At 34.5% G+C, this 17,289-nt stretch overlaps 1 protein-coding gene across 1 annotated transcript; it reads left to right on the top strand.

Annotated features, from left to right (window-relative positions):
• The first annotated feature begins 1,593 nt into the window (after positions 1-1,593).
• LOC137638493 (NEDD8-conjugating enzyme Ubc12-like) lies at positions 1,594-13,922 on the top strand. Its single transcript, XM_068370588.1, has 5 exons — positions 1,594-1,841; positions 6,808-6,902; positions 7,973-8,062; positions 9,205-9,321; positions 11,346-13,922. Exons 1-5 carry the CDS (start codon positions 1,736-1,738, stop codon positions 11,484-11,486), a joined length of 549 nt encoding a protein of 182 aa, XP_068226689.1. The 5' UTR covers positions 1,594-1,735; the 3' UTR covers positions 11,487-13,922.
• Positions 13,923-17,289: the final 3,367 nt, after the last annotated feature.

The raw sequence follows: 17,289 nt of genomic DNA, 5'->3' as shown, positions 1-17,289 counted from the left end.
CTTGTTTCAAGTATGAATAGATAATTTGGACATTTTTCTCGCTTGGGAAGTATTTTACCAGACTGAAGAATACAAAATATTGATAAAAAATATAAACTAGATATGTATTAACAAAGTATAAGTATAGTATTAAACTTTTCCATAGATAAATTATTTGTTTAATTAATTATTGGAGCAAATTCTATGGAAAAAATTACTTGAAAAGCGAGAATTCACAGATATTAAGAAAACTAGATCTATTTGTTTTTAATATTCCAGAAATTCTTATATCACAAATAAGTGGATCTGTCTGTGGTTAAATACCAAATTGAATCGTAAATACTAATCCATATTAATTTGATAATTAAAATAACAAGGAAGTACCCCCAATGCCATTCTATTAGCTTCAGGGACAAGCAAGAGTAATGTACAGTAAACATTAATTAACTGTTATTGGATTCAGGAAATTTCGGATACGACTGATAGGTAATTATAACTAACTGTATAAACAAAATAAGATTATATATTCACTTTGAGCTGAAGTATTATTTTTCATAATTTTGTTATTCATTTATCTGGTTTGATATGAATTTGCGCAAGAACACCTGCACTATTGTTTTTGATAGTATATTTTCCATTACCTTTAACGATTAAATGATTAAATGGCTTGATAAAGTATTAAAATGAAAAATAATTGTCTATAGTGCCTATAAAATGATGAAATAATACAGTTTTGGGTTTATATTTGATATTAAAGAGACAGAATAATATGATTTCCAATACGTGCAGCTTTGCCTTGTTTTGATAGTCTATTTTCCATTAATTTTACAGATTAAATGGTTTAATAAAGTATTAAAATGAAATATAATTATCTATAGTATATATAAAATGGGGAAATTATAAAATTCTGGGTTTATATATGATATTAAAGACAGAATAATATGATCTCCAATACATGCAGCTTTACCTTGTTTTCATAGTCTATTTTCCATTACATTTACCGATTAAATGGTTTGATAAAGTGTTAAAATGAAATATAATTATCTATAGTACACATAAAATGATAAAATGATCAAATTCTTGGTTTTTTTTCACGGATTTGTTAATGTCTAATTGTTAGATTTATAATAATTCATATTAGATAATCATTTTCATATCTTGCCTTTGGTCTAATAAACTCGGAGGATGTTTTCGTAAGTTTCAATGTTTTTGCCTATTTTTTTATATCTATAATACATATAAAATGATAAAATTCTGGGTTTATATATGATATTAAAGAGAAAGAATAACATGATTTCCAAAAAGTGCACCAATTGCCTTGATTAATCATGGCAGCCTCACTCAGCCACAGTCACCCCACGATGGAAGACAGGGTTGCCACTCGTACGATAATTATAGTACGTGTACGACTATTTTGGGTCCGGTACGATGTACGATACATACCTAAGGTATAAACAATGTAGGTGTGTGTGGGTTTAATTAAACAATTATACTAAAATCTTTTGAAATAAGTCAATCATGTAACACCCTAATAATTATATTGAAACTGTGTACGATAATTTTGGTTGAAAAACGACAATTTTAAGGCTCATGTACGATAATTCAGTCGAAATAATCATGGAAGATCCCACCACAACAAACCATCAGTCCTGAGAGAGCTAAGTGACCCAGGGATTTGTGAATTAAATGTGGCCACGGAACTACGCCAATATTCGCTGTTCGTTGTGTTAGTTGTAAAAAAGAATTCGCTGTCATCATGATCAAGTTATTTTCCATGAAAAACCAGAAGAAAGATGGAAGTGAAGCGCCGAAACAGGGAACACAGAAGAGGGCTTCCGCTGCCCAGCTCAGAATTACTAAAGGTAAGAATTTAATGATTGTAGTTTTTATTTTGGGCTCAGTTTTGGGTTGAAAGTAATTTTTTAATGATTGTATAACCTCATATACAATCTGTTTTCCTAATGAAACTTCAAACTATAAATATGTGTTCGAAATTTTAATTGGGAAAGGCCTACGTAGCCTACTAACCCTAATAGGACTCCCTTATTATCGCCCATTTTATTATTTTATTTGTTATTTTGGGCTCAGTTTTGGCTTGAAAGTAATTTTTTAATGATTGTATAACCTCATATACAATCTGTTTTCCTAATGAAACTTCAAACTATAAATATGTGTTCGAAATTTTAATTGGGAAAGGCCTACGTAGCCTACTAACCCTAATAGGACTCCCTTATTATCGCCTATTTTATGATTTTAATTGTTATTTTGGGCTCAGTTTTGGGTTGAAAGTATTTTTTAATGATTGTAGCACCTCATTTACAATCTGATTTCTTAATAAAACTTCAAACTATAAGGATGTGTTCGAAATTGTAATTGGAAAAGGGCTATGTAGCCTACTAACCCTAATAGGACTCCCTTATTATCGCCTATTTTATGATTTTAATTGTTATTTTGGGCTCAGTTTTGGCTTGAAAGTATTTTTTAATGATTGTAGCACCTCATATACAATGTTATTTCCTAATAAAACTTCTAACTATTAAGATGTGTTCGAAAATGTAATTGGAAAAGGCCTACGTAGCCTACCAACCCGAATTTAATGATTGTAGTTTTTATTTTGGGCTCAGTTTTGGGTTTGAAAGTATTTTTTAATGATTGTATAACCTCATATGCAATCTGATTTCCTAATAAAACTTCAAACTATAAAGATGTGTTCGAAATTTTAATTGGAAAAGGACTTCGTAGCCTACTAACCCTAATAGGACTCCCTTATTATCGCCCATTTTATTATTTTAATTGTTATTTTGGGCTCAGTTTTGGGTTGAAAGTATTTTTTAATGATTTTATAACCTCATATGCAATCTGATTTCCTAATAAAACTTCAAACTATAAAAATGTGTTCGAAATTGTAATTGGAAAAGGCCTACGTAGCCTACTAACCCTAATAGGACTCCCTTTTTATCGCCTATTTTATTATTTATCCTATTAGCTAAGATTTCCTAAATATAGATTTATTTTATAGCTTATTCGAATGTATTTTCTTGTATTTTTAGATTGAATTTTAAGCATCAGTGGTTATTTTTTTTGACGTTTCCTAGTTTAACCTTGGCCAACTAGGATTTTGTGAGGATACTGTAGCTAGCAATGATGCCGTTTTATTTTAGTCCTTTGAAATTTTAATATCGTCTTTAAGTCTAAATCTTTATTTAGGAAATATTTATATGGTATCACTAATAAATACAAATATTTTACTTAACTAATATATCCTAGGATATTGTATCCTTATATATCAGGAGTTGCGGGTTAGACATTAAACTCCTACAACCCACCCCTTGCTTAAACTGACCTAAAATGACCTAGGATGACATATTTTTTCTCATCAAAATCGAAGTATTTCTGTAGGGGCCACGGTTGATTATAGTATACTATAAGCATTTTTTTCCTTATAAGATCTGTAATAGCTATTCCTACCTCATTACCAATCAGAATTAAAGGTTTAAAGGCCGCTCATGAATGGCAGAGGCAAGGGACGGTGACATTGCCCTTTCAAGTAGGACAGTGCCCTAGAGACTGACCATATTACATATGATCAGCGAGCAAGCCCCTTCTCCACACAAACTAGGATCAAGGAGGGCCAGAAAATGGCTGCTGATGACTCAGCAGATAGACTTATAGGCTCCCTCAAACCCGCCATCTGTATCTCACAAGGATGGTGAGGTTACAGCAACCAAAGGAACTAATGAGTTTGAGCGGGACCTGAACCCTAGTTTGACACTCACCAGGCAGGGACGTTACCACCGGGCCACCATAAACTGAAGGGATTCCAGTCGGAATTTAAAAAAAAATATGTGTATTAAGCTGGTTAATGTCATGGTAAATTCCATAGTAGTTGCGTTTTGATTTTAATGTCGAATTGCACTTAGATTTTAAAGTCACGGCCTGATTCGGGCTTAAGGTAGGCAGGCCTTATTCATACTAATCCTACCCTAGTCTTCAGTTTGCCAGGTGTTGCATCATTGCTTTGGAAGTTGGGTCCACTTTGACATTGGATTTCAGTTTAATTCAACGTCAAAATTCAACCAATCAGCCTTTGTCAACAGATGGATTATTAACGTTATTAATCATACCGAGTGCCAGAAATATTGAAAAAAAACTTTTTCCACTTTTATCTTTTACTGGGTTTGCTCTGAACTTTCAAGTTTTAAACATAAGACTTACCCAGTAGTTATATATATAGCTTACGTCCCCGACGTCAGCTATATATATAACTACCGGGTAAGTATGTTCAAAAATTTATTTTATAATGAAAATACCATATTTAGGGTATGATAGGGTTAAGCCTAAGTCCTGATTGAAGCCCATGTCCTAATAAAATCACTTTTCTATAATGAAGGATAAGTGGAGGTACCCTCATTATCCTACAACTCTGCCCCTTATACGGAACATGAAAACCATTCCGGCCATTGCAGTACAATACAGTGCTTACTTTGGGTAGGATAGTCTGAAGTAAACTAATTCTATTTGTAAAATCTGCGATGCTATCGGAGCTCAGCTCATGTTTCATCAATGCTGTAACAAGGAAAAGTTATTCAGAAACAACATTAGTTCCTGATGTTGTGAAATTGTAGGGTGTTATTGATACGTAATCTTTGTGCACATCACAACTTTTTTGGTCGTTTATGTGTGTTGATTGTGTTCTTAATAAGTAAGGACATGGTGTCCTAGGTTAGGTTAGGTTAAGGAATGTGAAACTTGAATGGTTATGAGTGCCATTGGAATAGTAATTATTTATCATTTTACTTTTGTTTCGTCATACAAAATATAATTTTCTTAGGAAAGGTGTGTTAGAGAAAAAGCTTACTCCTCTTGGAAATATATATAAGCTGTCTTTATGGGTAAGATTATTTTGTTTATACAGTTCAGTTTGCAGGAAAATCTAGTACAGAATACAGTAATGAGGTACAGTTTACTAGTTTGAATGATATCCATATATTGGATAGTAATTAGTACATGTTAATGCTTTTAGTGCATGTAAAACATTCTTTTAGATATCATTGAGAACAAAATTACTTTATGATAACCTTTAGTTTTAAAGCAAAAATATACTAATTGTTTTAAAAGTTGAAACATTTTCTCCTTGTATGTTTTAATGTATACTTGTACAGTACTTCGTATAAACAGAGTCTCCTATTTGTTAACATTTTGAAATATATTTATACTAATTTGAGAGAATTTAAGTTATACAGTACTGTATTTGCTTAACCCTTTTACCCCCAGGCTATTTGGAACTTTCCAACCCTTAACCCCCAGGCGTTTTTTTTTCTTCAAGCACACTTTTGCAATATATATTTTTGAATTGCTCCAACAGCCTTAATTTTTGTCATAGAGAGGTCAGGTTGGTCTCATTCTTTTGGAAAATGCCGGAAGTTTCTCACAAAGTTATCAAAAATATGCAAAAAAAAAATGTAAATAGCAGTTTTTTGCAAGGACGTACCAGTACGTCCATGGGGGTAAAGGGATGAGTTTTGTGAAACGTACCAGTACGTCCATTGGGGTAAAAGGGTTAATTGCACAAGAATTTAAGATATACAATACAGTACTGTATTTGCTTAATGGCACAAAGCCTGACTACATGGTGCTAAAATTTTGTGATATAAACAATTTTGAATAGCATTGCTAAACTCAATATCATCATCTAATCCACCGCTATCTCTGAAACAAGGGTCGGTTATCTTGATGTGTCTTCTACTATTCCTATCGAAAGCATCATCCTTCACTAAACCACTCTTCTACTAAGCCGCCTCCACTTTATCGTGTTGTCTAATCTTTTGCTTCCTTCTTGGGCCTCCCCCCATAACAGGCTCTACTTAATCCCTCTATACTCTCTCCACTCCTCCCATCTCGACCGTGCCTCTTACCATTTCAGTAATCTTTACCGCCCTGCTGCTTCTCTTAATTTCTTTGACAGCCTCTCGCAGCAAGATCCCTTAAATTCATCTTTATGTCCACATTTTTGTTCGTTGTAACTTTTGCTCCTTCTTCCATCTTAATGAGTCCATTTCCTATCTTCTTCTTCGTCTGCATCTTTTCCAACTTTATGTGGGGTCGATGTTTCTGGCCAGCGTTCTCCATCTACCTCTGTCCCACACTTCATCATATAGGCTATATGCCCTAGCATTAATTCTAATCTCACAATCTCCACCGACTATATTGGTTTTGGCTAATTTTTCATGGCCGGATGCCTTTTCTGCCGCCAACCCTCCCCATTTACCCGGGCTTATGACCGGCACCAAGTTGAGGCTGGCTTGCCCCCCTCAGTGGCTGGGTTAGTCCACTTCCTATCTGATTTCTCTATCTAGAGTACGTTTTTATCCATATTCTTTGAATACTTCCAATTAGTATTGTATTAGTTACTGTACACTGTTTAACCCTTTTACCCCCAATGGACGTACTGGTACGTTTCACAAAACTCATCCCTCTACCCCATGGACGTACCGGTACGTCCTTGTAAAAAAAATGCTTTAAAAATTTTTTTTTCATATTTTTGATAATTTTTTTAGAAAATTCAGGCATTTTCCAAGAGAATGAGACCAACTTGACCTCTCTAGGACACAAATTAAGGCTGTTAGAGCAATTTAAAAAAAAATATACTGCAAAATGTGCTGGGGAAAAAATAACCCCCTGTGGGTTAAGGGTTGGAAATTTCCAAAGAGCCTGGGGGTAAAAGGGTTAAGATACTTGATACAGTAGAATGATTAGGAGCTGAGCTTCCAAGCTCATTGCTATAAATAGAAGACTGCTATTGATTTGTCGTTTTTTTTTTTTTTTCAGATATCAACGAACTGACGTTACCAAAAACGTGCGACACGGAGTTCACAGATCCTGACGATCTCTTGAATTTTAAACTAATCATATGTCCAGATGAGGTGAGTTGGGTATAGATGCCTCCAAGACTTTGGAGAAGGTGTCTGTTTTTCACTTGTTCTCTTGATTTTTTTATGTTGTAGTTTGTTGGAGGTATGGAAATTAGAACCCTTTTATTACTAAAACCTTTTACTTATTTTGATGGATAGTCTTTCTGTAGAAATAACATAAAAAGAAAACACTTGATTGATTGTAGGTTAAAGAATAGTACTCATGTTTATGCCATTGCCTTATGTCTTTTGATGCACTCGTCCCTATTCATCCAATATGGCAGAGACTATGATTGACAAGTAGTACAATTATTATAGATATTTTTATTATAAATAAAATGTAACAAGACCACGGAGTCACTTTTCTAGACTCATAGGACTTGCCCAGTGGATTTGTTAATGAGAGGTGAATATTGATTCAGGGTAATATTAAAGAATTTGTCCACTAGGTAAGGTAAGACCATCGAAAACCATGTTTGATACCACTATGGAACTGTGAAATTGCTTCAAGAATCTCTAATACTGATGTCCTTTAAACCTGTTCTTGATTATTAAATTTCCAATGAAGATACTTTTATCATTTTCCATTTAGCCTAGCACTAAATTTTGAATGGAAAGGCCTTTATTATTTTAGTGTAAGTAAGGGATTTTGATGAATGAAAAATCTATTTCGGGGCGAGGAACCTGTGTCGCCCAGTGAACGAGCAAAACAAAACACATGCTGAAGAGGAATGAAGATGGGGGGTGGGGAGATGTAGGGGTAGAGAGGGGGTATATTGATGAAGGAGAGGTCTAATTGGTGAGGGATCTATGATCGTGGTTCAATCACGCCCCAGTTTTCTATACCGACACTCAATGAGTGAGCGAGCTAGGTTTATTCCTGGCATTCCATGCACCTCGTTTTCTCTGGTATATTCAGCAATAACTATGCCTTAGAAATGGTGCTAGAGGAGCATTTCACGGAGCGACACAGGTCGAGCCCATAAATTAGATTTTTCTTTGTTTGGAAAAGTTGTATGTGCAATCATGTTATAATCTGCATTTTGAATTGAGAAGTTTGAAATCTATCTGTTTTCTTTCAGGGCTTCTATAGAGGGGGACGGTTTGTTTTCAGTTTCAAAGTCGGTCCTAACTATCCTCATGAGCCACCCAAAGTCAAGTGTGAAACCATGGTAAGTAATGTGCCATACATTTCAGAGTCTGTGAAGCTATTGTACCCATGTGTTTTTTGTTTTTTTTTCTAAAGCAAGGGCAGATGGGTGGCTGAAGGATACCTTTTCTTCCTGGTCCAAATCAAACATGGAAAAGAGAAGGAAGAAGTATTTATGTCAGAGAAGGAAAGAAACTATAACCATATTAACTATAACAGAGTAAATTTAACAAGAGGGAGTTTGAAAGTAGAACACTTCTCTTTTATTGTGTGGTCTGAAGTGGGATTATTTGATTGAAATAAGATTCTGCTGATATATGCTGACGTCTGTGGTGGTACTGTTTGGTGAACTTGAAAATATTAAGTACTGTACCTTCCAAATCGAAAATATGAAGTACCTTCCAAATTCTATTCTGCTCTGTATCCTATTCTGAATTAGATGTCGATCAGATGGATTTTTTCAGTTGATTTTATGTTGTGATTAATATTGATCTCATTCTGTTCTTTATTATTTTCCCTTTTAATAAGCACAGAACATATTCCCTTTTACAGTTCTTGATGAAAATAGTATAAGTGGTCTTTTGGAAAATCCTATGAAATGATTTTTAACCCTTTTACCGTAACCCCAGGCTCTTTGGAAATTTCCAACCCTTAACCCCCTAGGGGTTATTTTTTCCCCAGCACATTTTGCAGTATATTTTTTTTTAATTGCTCTAACAGCCTTAATTTTTGTCATAGAGGGGTCAGGTTGGTCTCATTCTCTTGGAAAATGCCTGAATTTTCTCAAAAAATTATCAAAAATATGCATTTTTTTTGCATGGACGTACCGGTACGTCCATGGGGGTAAAGGGATGAGTTTTGTGAAACATACCAGTACGTCCATGGGGGTAAAGGGATGAGTTTTGTGAAACATACCAGTACGTCCTTTGGGGGTAAAAGGGTTAAGAATAAGATCCTCTGTTTGCTTTGAGATATCTTGAAAACCTTTTGGTGTAGGTTCTAAGATAGGGTCTTTGTTTTGCTTACCAGAACACAGGCCTTTGATATACTGTGTCTGATGAGGGGAGGGATTATTGCATTTTATTATTTGGTCACAGAATTTATTTAAAATGTACGAGCTAAGGACATTTTAAGGTCATTTTAATGGCGCAAATCTATTTTCAGGTGTATCACCCCAACATAGACTTAGAAGGAAATGTATGCCTTAACATTTTACGTGAGGATTGGAAGCCCGTCCTCACCATCAATTCCATCGTCTATGGGCTCCAATATCTGTTCCTCGTTAGTATATTGTCTTTGTTTTATTTCTTTAAAGTTTTATATATCATTTTTGTGTATTGCATCATTATTTTGTTCTTGCAGATTATTATTATTACTACTAATAAAATTCAAGCTACAACCCTAGTTGGAAAAGCAAAATGCTATAATCCCAAGGGCTCCAACCTGGAAAAATAGCCTAGTGAGAAAAGGAAATAAGGAAAGAAATAAGCTACAAGAGAAGTAATAAATAATCTAAACAAAATAGTTCCAGAACAGTAACAACATTAAATTAGATCTTTTATATATAAACTATAAAAACTTGAAAACAAACAAGAGCAAGAGAAATAAGATAGAATAGCGTGCCTGAGTATACCCTCAAACAAGAGAAAATGGAAACTAAGGTTTTTTTCAAGAAGCATTGTAACATAAGTTTTCAAATTCTTAATTTAGATGTGTAGATAATTATATGTTATTGTTCAAATAGTGTAGGTCCTTTCATATTGAAGCATTTTTGAAATTGTAGGTGAAAATACTCAATTCATCTGCGATTGTTACAGCTATATCTATAACATTGTGCTGAGGATATACTGTTTAAAAATGAGATGTTACGTTGATAAAACTATCTGAACACCTTTAGAGTAAATATTGAGATGTTACGTTGATAAAACTAGCTAAACACCTTTAGAGTAAATATTGAGATGTTACCATAAAACTGGCTAAACACCTTTAGAGTAAATATTGAGATGTTGCGTTGATAAAACTGGCTAAACACCTTTAGAGTAAATATTGAGATGTTACGTTGATAAAACTAGCTAAACACCTTTAGAGTAAATATTTAGATGTTGATAAAACTAGCTAAACACCTTTAGCGTAAATATTGAGATGTTACGTTGATAAAACTAGCTAAACACCTTTAGCGTAAATATTGAGATGTTACGTTGATAAAACTAGCTTTAGAGTAAATATTGAGATGTTACGTTGATAAAACTAGCTAAACACCTTTAGAGTAAATATTGAGATGTTGATAAAACTAGCTAAACACCTTTAGAGTAAATATCGAGATGTTACGTTGATAAAACTAGCTAAACACCTTTAGAGTAAATATTGAGATGTTCCGTTGATAAAACTGGCTAAACACCTTTAGAGTAAATATCGAGATGTTACGTTGATAAAACTAGCTAAACACCTTTAGAGTAAATATTGAGATGTTACGTTGATAAAACTAGCTAAACACCTTTAGAGTAAATATTGAGATGTTACGTTGATAAAACTAGCTAAACGCCTTTATAGTGAATATTTTGTAATGAAGGTCCTATGAGTACTGTACCAACACGCTTGAGAAACTGAAAAGACAAGGAGATTGTCTTTCAGTTACCACTAGAATGTTCCTTCCATTTACTAAAGGCTGGTTTACACGGGGATAGTTCACAGGTGCCATTAACTAGCGGCAAATAATCTTAACAAGATAGTAAGCATTTGCACTAAAACACTTTGCATTTGCACGGAGATAGTTTGCTGATGTCAGTAAATTATATTTGTATAAAAAGCCCTTAAGGACATGTCTTTATTGAAGGGAAAGACAATAAAAAAATTTTAAAAGCTTTAAACATTTTATAGATAAAGGTCGATTAAGCTGAGGTATTGGAGAAACAATACGAACATCGGGTGAATAAAAAATTAAGAAATTTTGTTAGATTTTTTTTTTTTTACATATTTAATAAATTCAAAATAAAAATCATATAAAGACAAGTAGAAAGGGGATAAATCTATCCTTAGTGAAGATGTAAGGATGAAGTCTTTCTCTGTGATCAACTTCACCACCCCATGTTTCTGTACCACTCTTAAGATTAAGTAATATATAAGGTACGAAATTTATGGAATTAGAAATTTAAGTAATAAATGGAAATTGTAGTGAAAAGGTCAGTTTGACATTAAATTTATCATAACTTCAGGGTTTGTATGTATTGAACAAGAGAGAAATTGCAGTAGTTGACACGTTTATCCCCCACTTTTAAAGTCCTTATTTTATTCTTTGTTTCCAACAGGAGCCTAATCCAGAGGACCCATTGAATAAGGAAGCTGCGGAAGTGTTACAGAACAATCGGCGACTTTTCGAACAGAATGTAACGAGGAGTATGAAGGGCGGTTACATCGGCAATGTTTACTTTGATCGCTGCCTTAAGTGACATGTGACACTAATTACACAATTCTTAAACCTACCATTGGGGTTGGGTCGTGTAGTGTTAAAGCAACAAAAGATATAGTGGCTATGTTATTTTATACAATGGAGTTATTTAACTGGCTTGCAGATACAGCTTTTTATATGGTTACTGTGGTAAGATTTGTGCAGGTCCTGTAGGCAGCAGCAGCCGCAACCTTTGGAGGTAAATGGGTTCCGTTAGAATCGTGGTGCTGTCTCTGCCAATTTCCATTCCCCCCCCTCCTGCAGCTTTCATCCACCCGATCATGGACCTGCCACATCGACAGGATTCAGACATTCAGTTGTTTCTCTCAAGTGTTGTTGAACCTTTGCGGTGTGTCGAGAGTATTCCGTTCATTAGTCTTTTGAAGAAAATGATATATCCTTTGCAAACTAAACTTGCAAATACTGCAATGCTAATACAAATACCTATAGATTGTGAGGACTTTGTGTGAAAATAGTTACCCTTTTAAATCTACACCTTTCAAGTGACACTGTGGTGATGAATCTGTGCTGTTTCACATTTTCAACATCAAGGATATTTGTGACGGAAGGAATTCATTATATACCTTTTTGAGTAACCAGCCTGTTCCGCCGATTCTTTGCCTCTCACGCTTTTAAGGTCATCCAGTACAGTAATTGGAAGTAGATAGGTGAATGTGTCTTGATGTCATGAAAGCTTTTCTGTTTAATACCTCATGGAGAGATAAGTTTACATATATCACTAAAGAAATAGCCATTAAGAACTCCAGCAACTTGCCTGTTACCGTCACATTGAATGATCGCTGCATCATACTGTACAGTAGGGGTAGAACATTGTCCAGTCATGCACAATACCCACACACTTCATAGATGCCTCGTGATATAACCTTTGGGGTTTGGAAGAAGTAACTTGATATTTCTAAAGGAAGCGAATAGTGTGTTCTCACTTCCCTTAGTTTAGCAAATAGAGCTTTTGATTTTATGCTTTTTCACACAATTTTTCACAGCCATGTCTTGTCCATGTAAATTTTGAATCCTACTAGCATTTACGTAAAACAAGTTTTTAGTTTTTTCTCTCAAATCTTCAAGGTTATTTAGCAAGTTTGTCTCTTTTTACTAAGCAAATTTTTTTCTATAGGAGTCTTCAATTTCTTCCTCTCTTTCTGTTACCCTTCCCCTGTTCTTTTTCATGTTGGATGTTTTTAAGTAATCAGAGTATTCTTGCCTGCTTTTTTGCAGTTACATTCTTTAATTTGAGTAGGTGGCCTTTTGTTTAGGGACTCATCTTGTTTCTCTATTTCCCCCCCTTTTGTAAGTGTAATTTATGCATACTTTCACTTATGTTTTTGATGGTTGCATGAATGTCTCCTCAAATTTATCTTGTATAAATAATACATCCCCAAGCCGTCTCTTTTGAGTGTTAAGTCATATCTCATTTCTCTCTCTCTCTCTCTCTCTCTCTCTCTCTCTCTCTCTCTCTCTCTCTCTCTCTCTCTCTCTCATGTATAGTTTTTACCTATGAGAGGCACACCATAACCTTCATTTTTTATTCTCTATGTTCCTTTTGTTGTTGAGGGCTCTTTAGAGTTATAGCCATTGTCACGTTTCTTCATCTCATCTTAATTCAATTTTCTTTCTGTCTGAGGATTCTTCTTATACCTTTCTACACCTCTCATATGTCAGTCTGTGTGTGTGTGTGAGTGTGTGGGACATCTCGTCCTCTATAACTGAGTCTTGTGATCTTACCCTTTCAAAATCCCTTCCCCTCTGTACGAGGGTCTCATTATGCTGATTTTCTCTCCCACTAATCAAGATCCATTCAAGCGAGGATGATCTGTCACCTTCACATTCTCTGTTGGCAGTTTAGATACCATATTTGTGAAGGTGGAAAATATTTAAAAGTCTCCCTTTCACTGATTTTGACAAAGGCCCTTTGGGAAGCTTAAGATACGTCGTTCTTTTCTGTTTAGTATGTTTTAAAAACTCCGTGGATATCCGTATTCTTAGGAATTTATTGTATTAGGTTGAACCTCCAATATCCATAATTTATTAATTCCATGTTTTTTTATCATTTTCTTGAAGAATTAAATCAATTTTTGCCCATCTAACTGACTACCTTGTCTCCCATCGTATTTTGTGATTCAAACTTGATTTAGTACAGCATTTTTGACAGAGGATATGTTTTATCTGTCGTAGGTTAATTTTATTTTAGTTATCAGGTGCTTTTCTTCATTCTAATAAAAGTGTTTATACTTATTTTCATCCTGTACTTGTGAGAAGTAAAGAAAAGCAAAATAACTTGCTTATGGGAAGCAAATGACCGTTGTAATACAAGATTTGATTTATTTTAATGTTACAGTGAAATTAACTGAGTCGTATATCATGGTATTTTGATGGATTTTCCTGTAAAGCAAATAAAGAAGTGAAGTATATCAAGGTGTTTCTTGTTTTTATTGAAGTACAAAACTTACTTTACTGGTGTTGAAGGTTTTGTGAGTAGATTGCTGTTCTGAGAAAAATATTGTTATCGGATAACTTTTAAGAGGCAGATATTGTTTTGAGATTTACAAAACTTTTCCTAGACATGATTGTTACAAAAGGAGCTGTATTTCAAGATGCATTCTCAGTACTTAACCCTTTTACCCCCAAAGGACGTACTGGTACGTTTCACAAAACTCATCCCTTTAACCCCATGGACGTACCGGTACGTCCTTGCAAAAAACTGCTTATTACATTTTTTTTTTGCATATTTTTAATAATTTTTTGAGAAACTCAGGCATTTTCCAAGAGAATGAGACCAACCTGACCTCTCTATGACAAAAATTAAGGCTGTTAGAGCAATTTGAAAATTATATACTGCAAAATGTGCTTGAAAAAAAATAACCCCTGGGGGTTAAGGGTTGGAAAGTTCCAAATAGCCTCGGGGTAAAAGGGTTAAACGGGAGTAAAGCTGTGTAACAATCATTATTTTGGTATTCTGTTCAATAGTTACAGTATTAAATAATCCTTGACTTTGGTTGAGAAGATTCCTTTTAGGAGTTGGATCCATCAAGACATAGAGGGGCACTCAGCAGAGCGCAGACATCTGCCGTGGCAGCTTATTTCTCAACCTTTTACTTGTGCTTGACCTTGACCTTTGACCTTAACATGTATTAATTGGCGTGGATTTTTATTCACTCAAATATGAACCAAGTTTGAAGTCGCTGTGATAACGGTGTCCAAACTTATGGCTGATTACGTGAATTGTACATTTTGTTTGACCATGACCTTGACCTTTGACCATAATCTTCCAAAATTTAATGATTTCCAACTTTTTACATAGCAATTAATCCATGCAAGTTTCATTACAATATGATTAAAATTGTGGCTAGGAAGCTGTTCACAAACACACACAAACAGGGGCAAAAACATAACCTCCTTCCAACTTTGTTGGCGAAGGTAATTAGCTTGCAGTTGATTTCCTATTTGGGGAGTTGCATCAGGGAACCATAAATCCCAGCCCAAGATGATGTTGAAGACAATGAGGAAATATAGTACAGTAGAATGATAATTATTGTTGAATTTATCCATTTTGACAATTTTAATCAACAGTTTGGGCCCAATAATTTTTTTTTGTATCCAAAATGCAATCGGATTTATTGTGATATGATTTTGTGGTAACAATTTGGAAGTCTGCAACAATACAATTTCTTAAGCATTATAAGTACTGTACTTTGCAATCCTTTTAGAAATTTCGATCACTGCCCCAAGTATCTAAAATTTTGAGTTATTTGGTGAATGGTTGATGTTCTTTTTTATCGTTATCATATTTTTTTTTTTCTTACATGTTGCATTATACAGTTCGTAGGCCAGGTACGATGTTAACAATTAAGTAAAACTTTGGAGGAATAGATATACAGCATTTTGTTTTTAACCAGAAAATTTAGATTTTATTGTTTAGTTATACATGAAATTCTTTCTTGTTACTGATAGATTACGTTCATTCTTCTAAAATGCGGATTTCATTATGGTCTTCACCTTTTATCTTTTGCACTTAATTCATGAATTCACTTACTGTCTAGGTTGTAATTTTTGCCCTTTTATAATTTATTTCTATACTTTTGGCTAAACTTCCACAAATACTTGTAAGTAGGGTAAATATTTTGTATAGGTCAACCTCGGCAATGGTCCTTCTACCTTGCTTTCATCTCACTGACCAAACAATTGACAGGTTCCCCCAGCTGCACTTAATAGCGTAATAACCCTTCCAGCCCCAGTAGCTGGCCGTACAGTCTCAAGTTTAATAACTCCAGGTAATAAATTTCAACATGTTACTGTCATTTAATTTACAATAAAGTCTTTTGTCGTCCCAAAAAATTGTTATGGACAGTAGTTTTGAAGAGTTTTAATTGCATATCTAGAATGAACAAAGGTAAAACTTATAGTTATGCAATTTCCTATAACTGACAGTTGAAGTAATTGCACACATTTCTGGTGTGAAAACAAGTTTTGTTTTTTTAAGAAAAATTTATTAGTAGTATTAGGGGACCTGATAGTAACCTCAACACTTGTTAGAGATTAAAGAATTGTCAGTATATATTGCAGTGTGGTACTTTGCATATCGTATTTTATTTCTATATTTATGTGTTCATGGTGTAGTAGGTAACAAAATATAAAAATTCTAGTAATTTTTTTTTATCAAATATTAATATCACTTCATGAGGTAATTAGGGGTACCTCAGGAGTTAGAGAACTATCAGATAAGATCCAAGAAAGTAGACTGAAGTGTGTGTGTGTGTAGATCGCCTTACCATACGTAAGACATGGGTTCTTACGTATGGTAAGGCGATCTACACGCACACACACACACACACACCACAGTCTACTTTCTTGGATCTTATCTGATAGTTCTCTACCCCTAATTATGTTATGGTCATGTCATGAGAAGAGATGAACAGTATATTGGGAGGAGGGATGGAAATGGAGGTACAGGGAACGAGAAGGAGAGGGAGACCAAAGCGAAGGTGGATGGACTGTATCAAGGATGACCTTTGATCAAAGGGATTAACCGGTGATGAAGTGTGGCACACAGGTAGATGGAGAACTCTGGCCAGAAACATCGACCCTACGTAGAAGTGGAAGGGGATGCAGACAAAGAAGAAGAATATCACTTCATATTAATGCAGTAAAACCTTGCCATTTGCAGGCTGCTATTCAGAAATGATGTGGGCACGTGTTAAAGATGGATGTCGGGAAGGGCTTGGGAGGATCTTGTAAGTGGGAGAAGATCAAAAGGGAGGGAGAGAATTAGATCACGAGATAAGGTGAAAGATGATATGGAGAGAAGAGGTTTGGTAGAAGAGAATGCCTTTGATTGAAGGCATTGAAGAGGGTGCATTAGGCAACCAATCCTTTAATGTAGAGATAACGGTTAGGAAGAAGAAGATTCAAAGATTTGATTAGTTTTGGAAAGGGCCTCACATAAAGTAATATTTGGGGATACTGTAATGACAATTATGTAACAAGCCTTGATCGAGAAGAGTAAAAAGCCTTATTTACACAAGTCTTATTATAAACTGTTGGAGCCCTTGGTGTAATAGCATCCCATTTTTCTAACTAGCCTTGTAGCTTAGCTGGTAATAATAATAATGATGAGGCTCAACATATTCTCTCCCTATAATACAAGTGAGTATTCATTTCTGTATTTGATCTTGTATAGCTTGATGCATTTTTGTCGTTTCAGTGAAGGTGCTTCTGCACTTAAATAATTGTGAATTTAAATGAAAGTAACGCTAATGCAGAAACAACAAGTAAATTAGAAAATAATT

The sequence above is a fragment of the Palaemon carinicauda genome, chromosome 3, assembly GCF_036898095.1.
Source record: "Palaemon carinicauda isolate YSFRI2023 chromosome 3, ASM3689809v2, whole genome shotgun sequence".
Lineage (NCBI taxonomy): Eukaryota > Metazoa > Arthropoda > Malacostraca > Decapoda > Palaemonidae > Palaemon > Palaemon carinicauda.
Note: the sequence above shows the minus strand (reverse complement) of the source record. Positions and strands in the feature narration are given on the sequence as shown.

Excerpts from the sequence above, each read along its gene's own strand:
- LOC137638493 (XM_068370588.1), top strand. The coding sequence starts at position 1,736 with ATGATCAAGTTATTTTCCATGAAAAACCAGAAGAAAGATGGAAGTGAA. Across the intron at positions 8,063-9,204 it reads AAGTCAAGTGTGAAACCATG|GTGTATCACCCCAACATAGA; the intron begins GTAAGTAATGTG and ends ATCTATTTTCAG. Across the intron at positions 9,322-11,345 it reads GGCTCCAATATCTGTTCCTC|GAGCCTAATCCAGAGGACCC; the intron begins GTTAGTATATTG and ends TGTTTCCAACAG.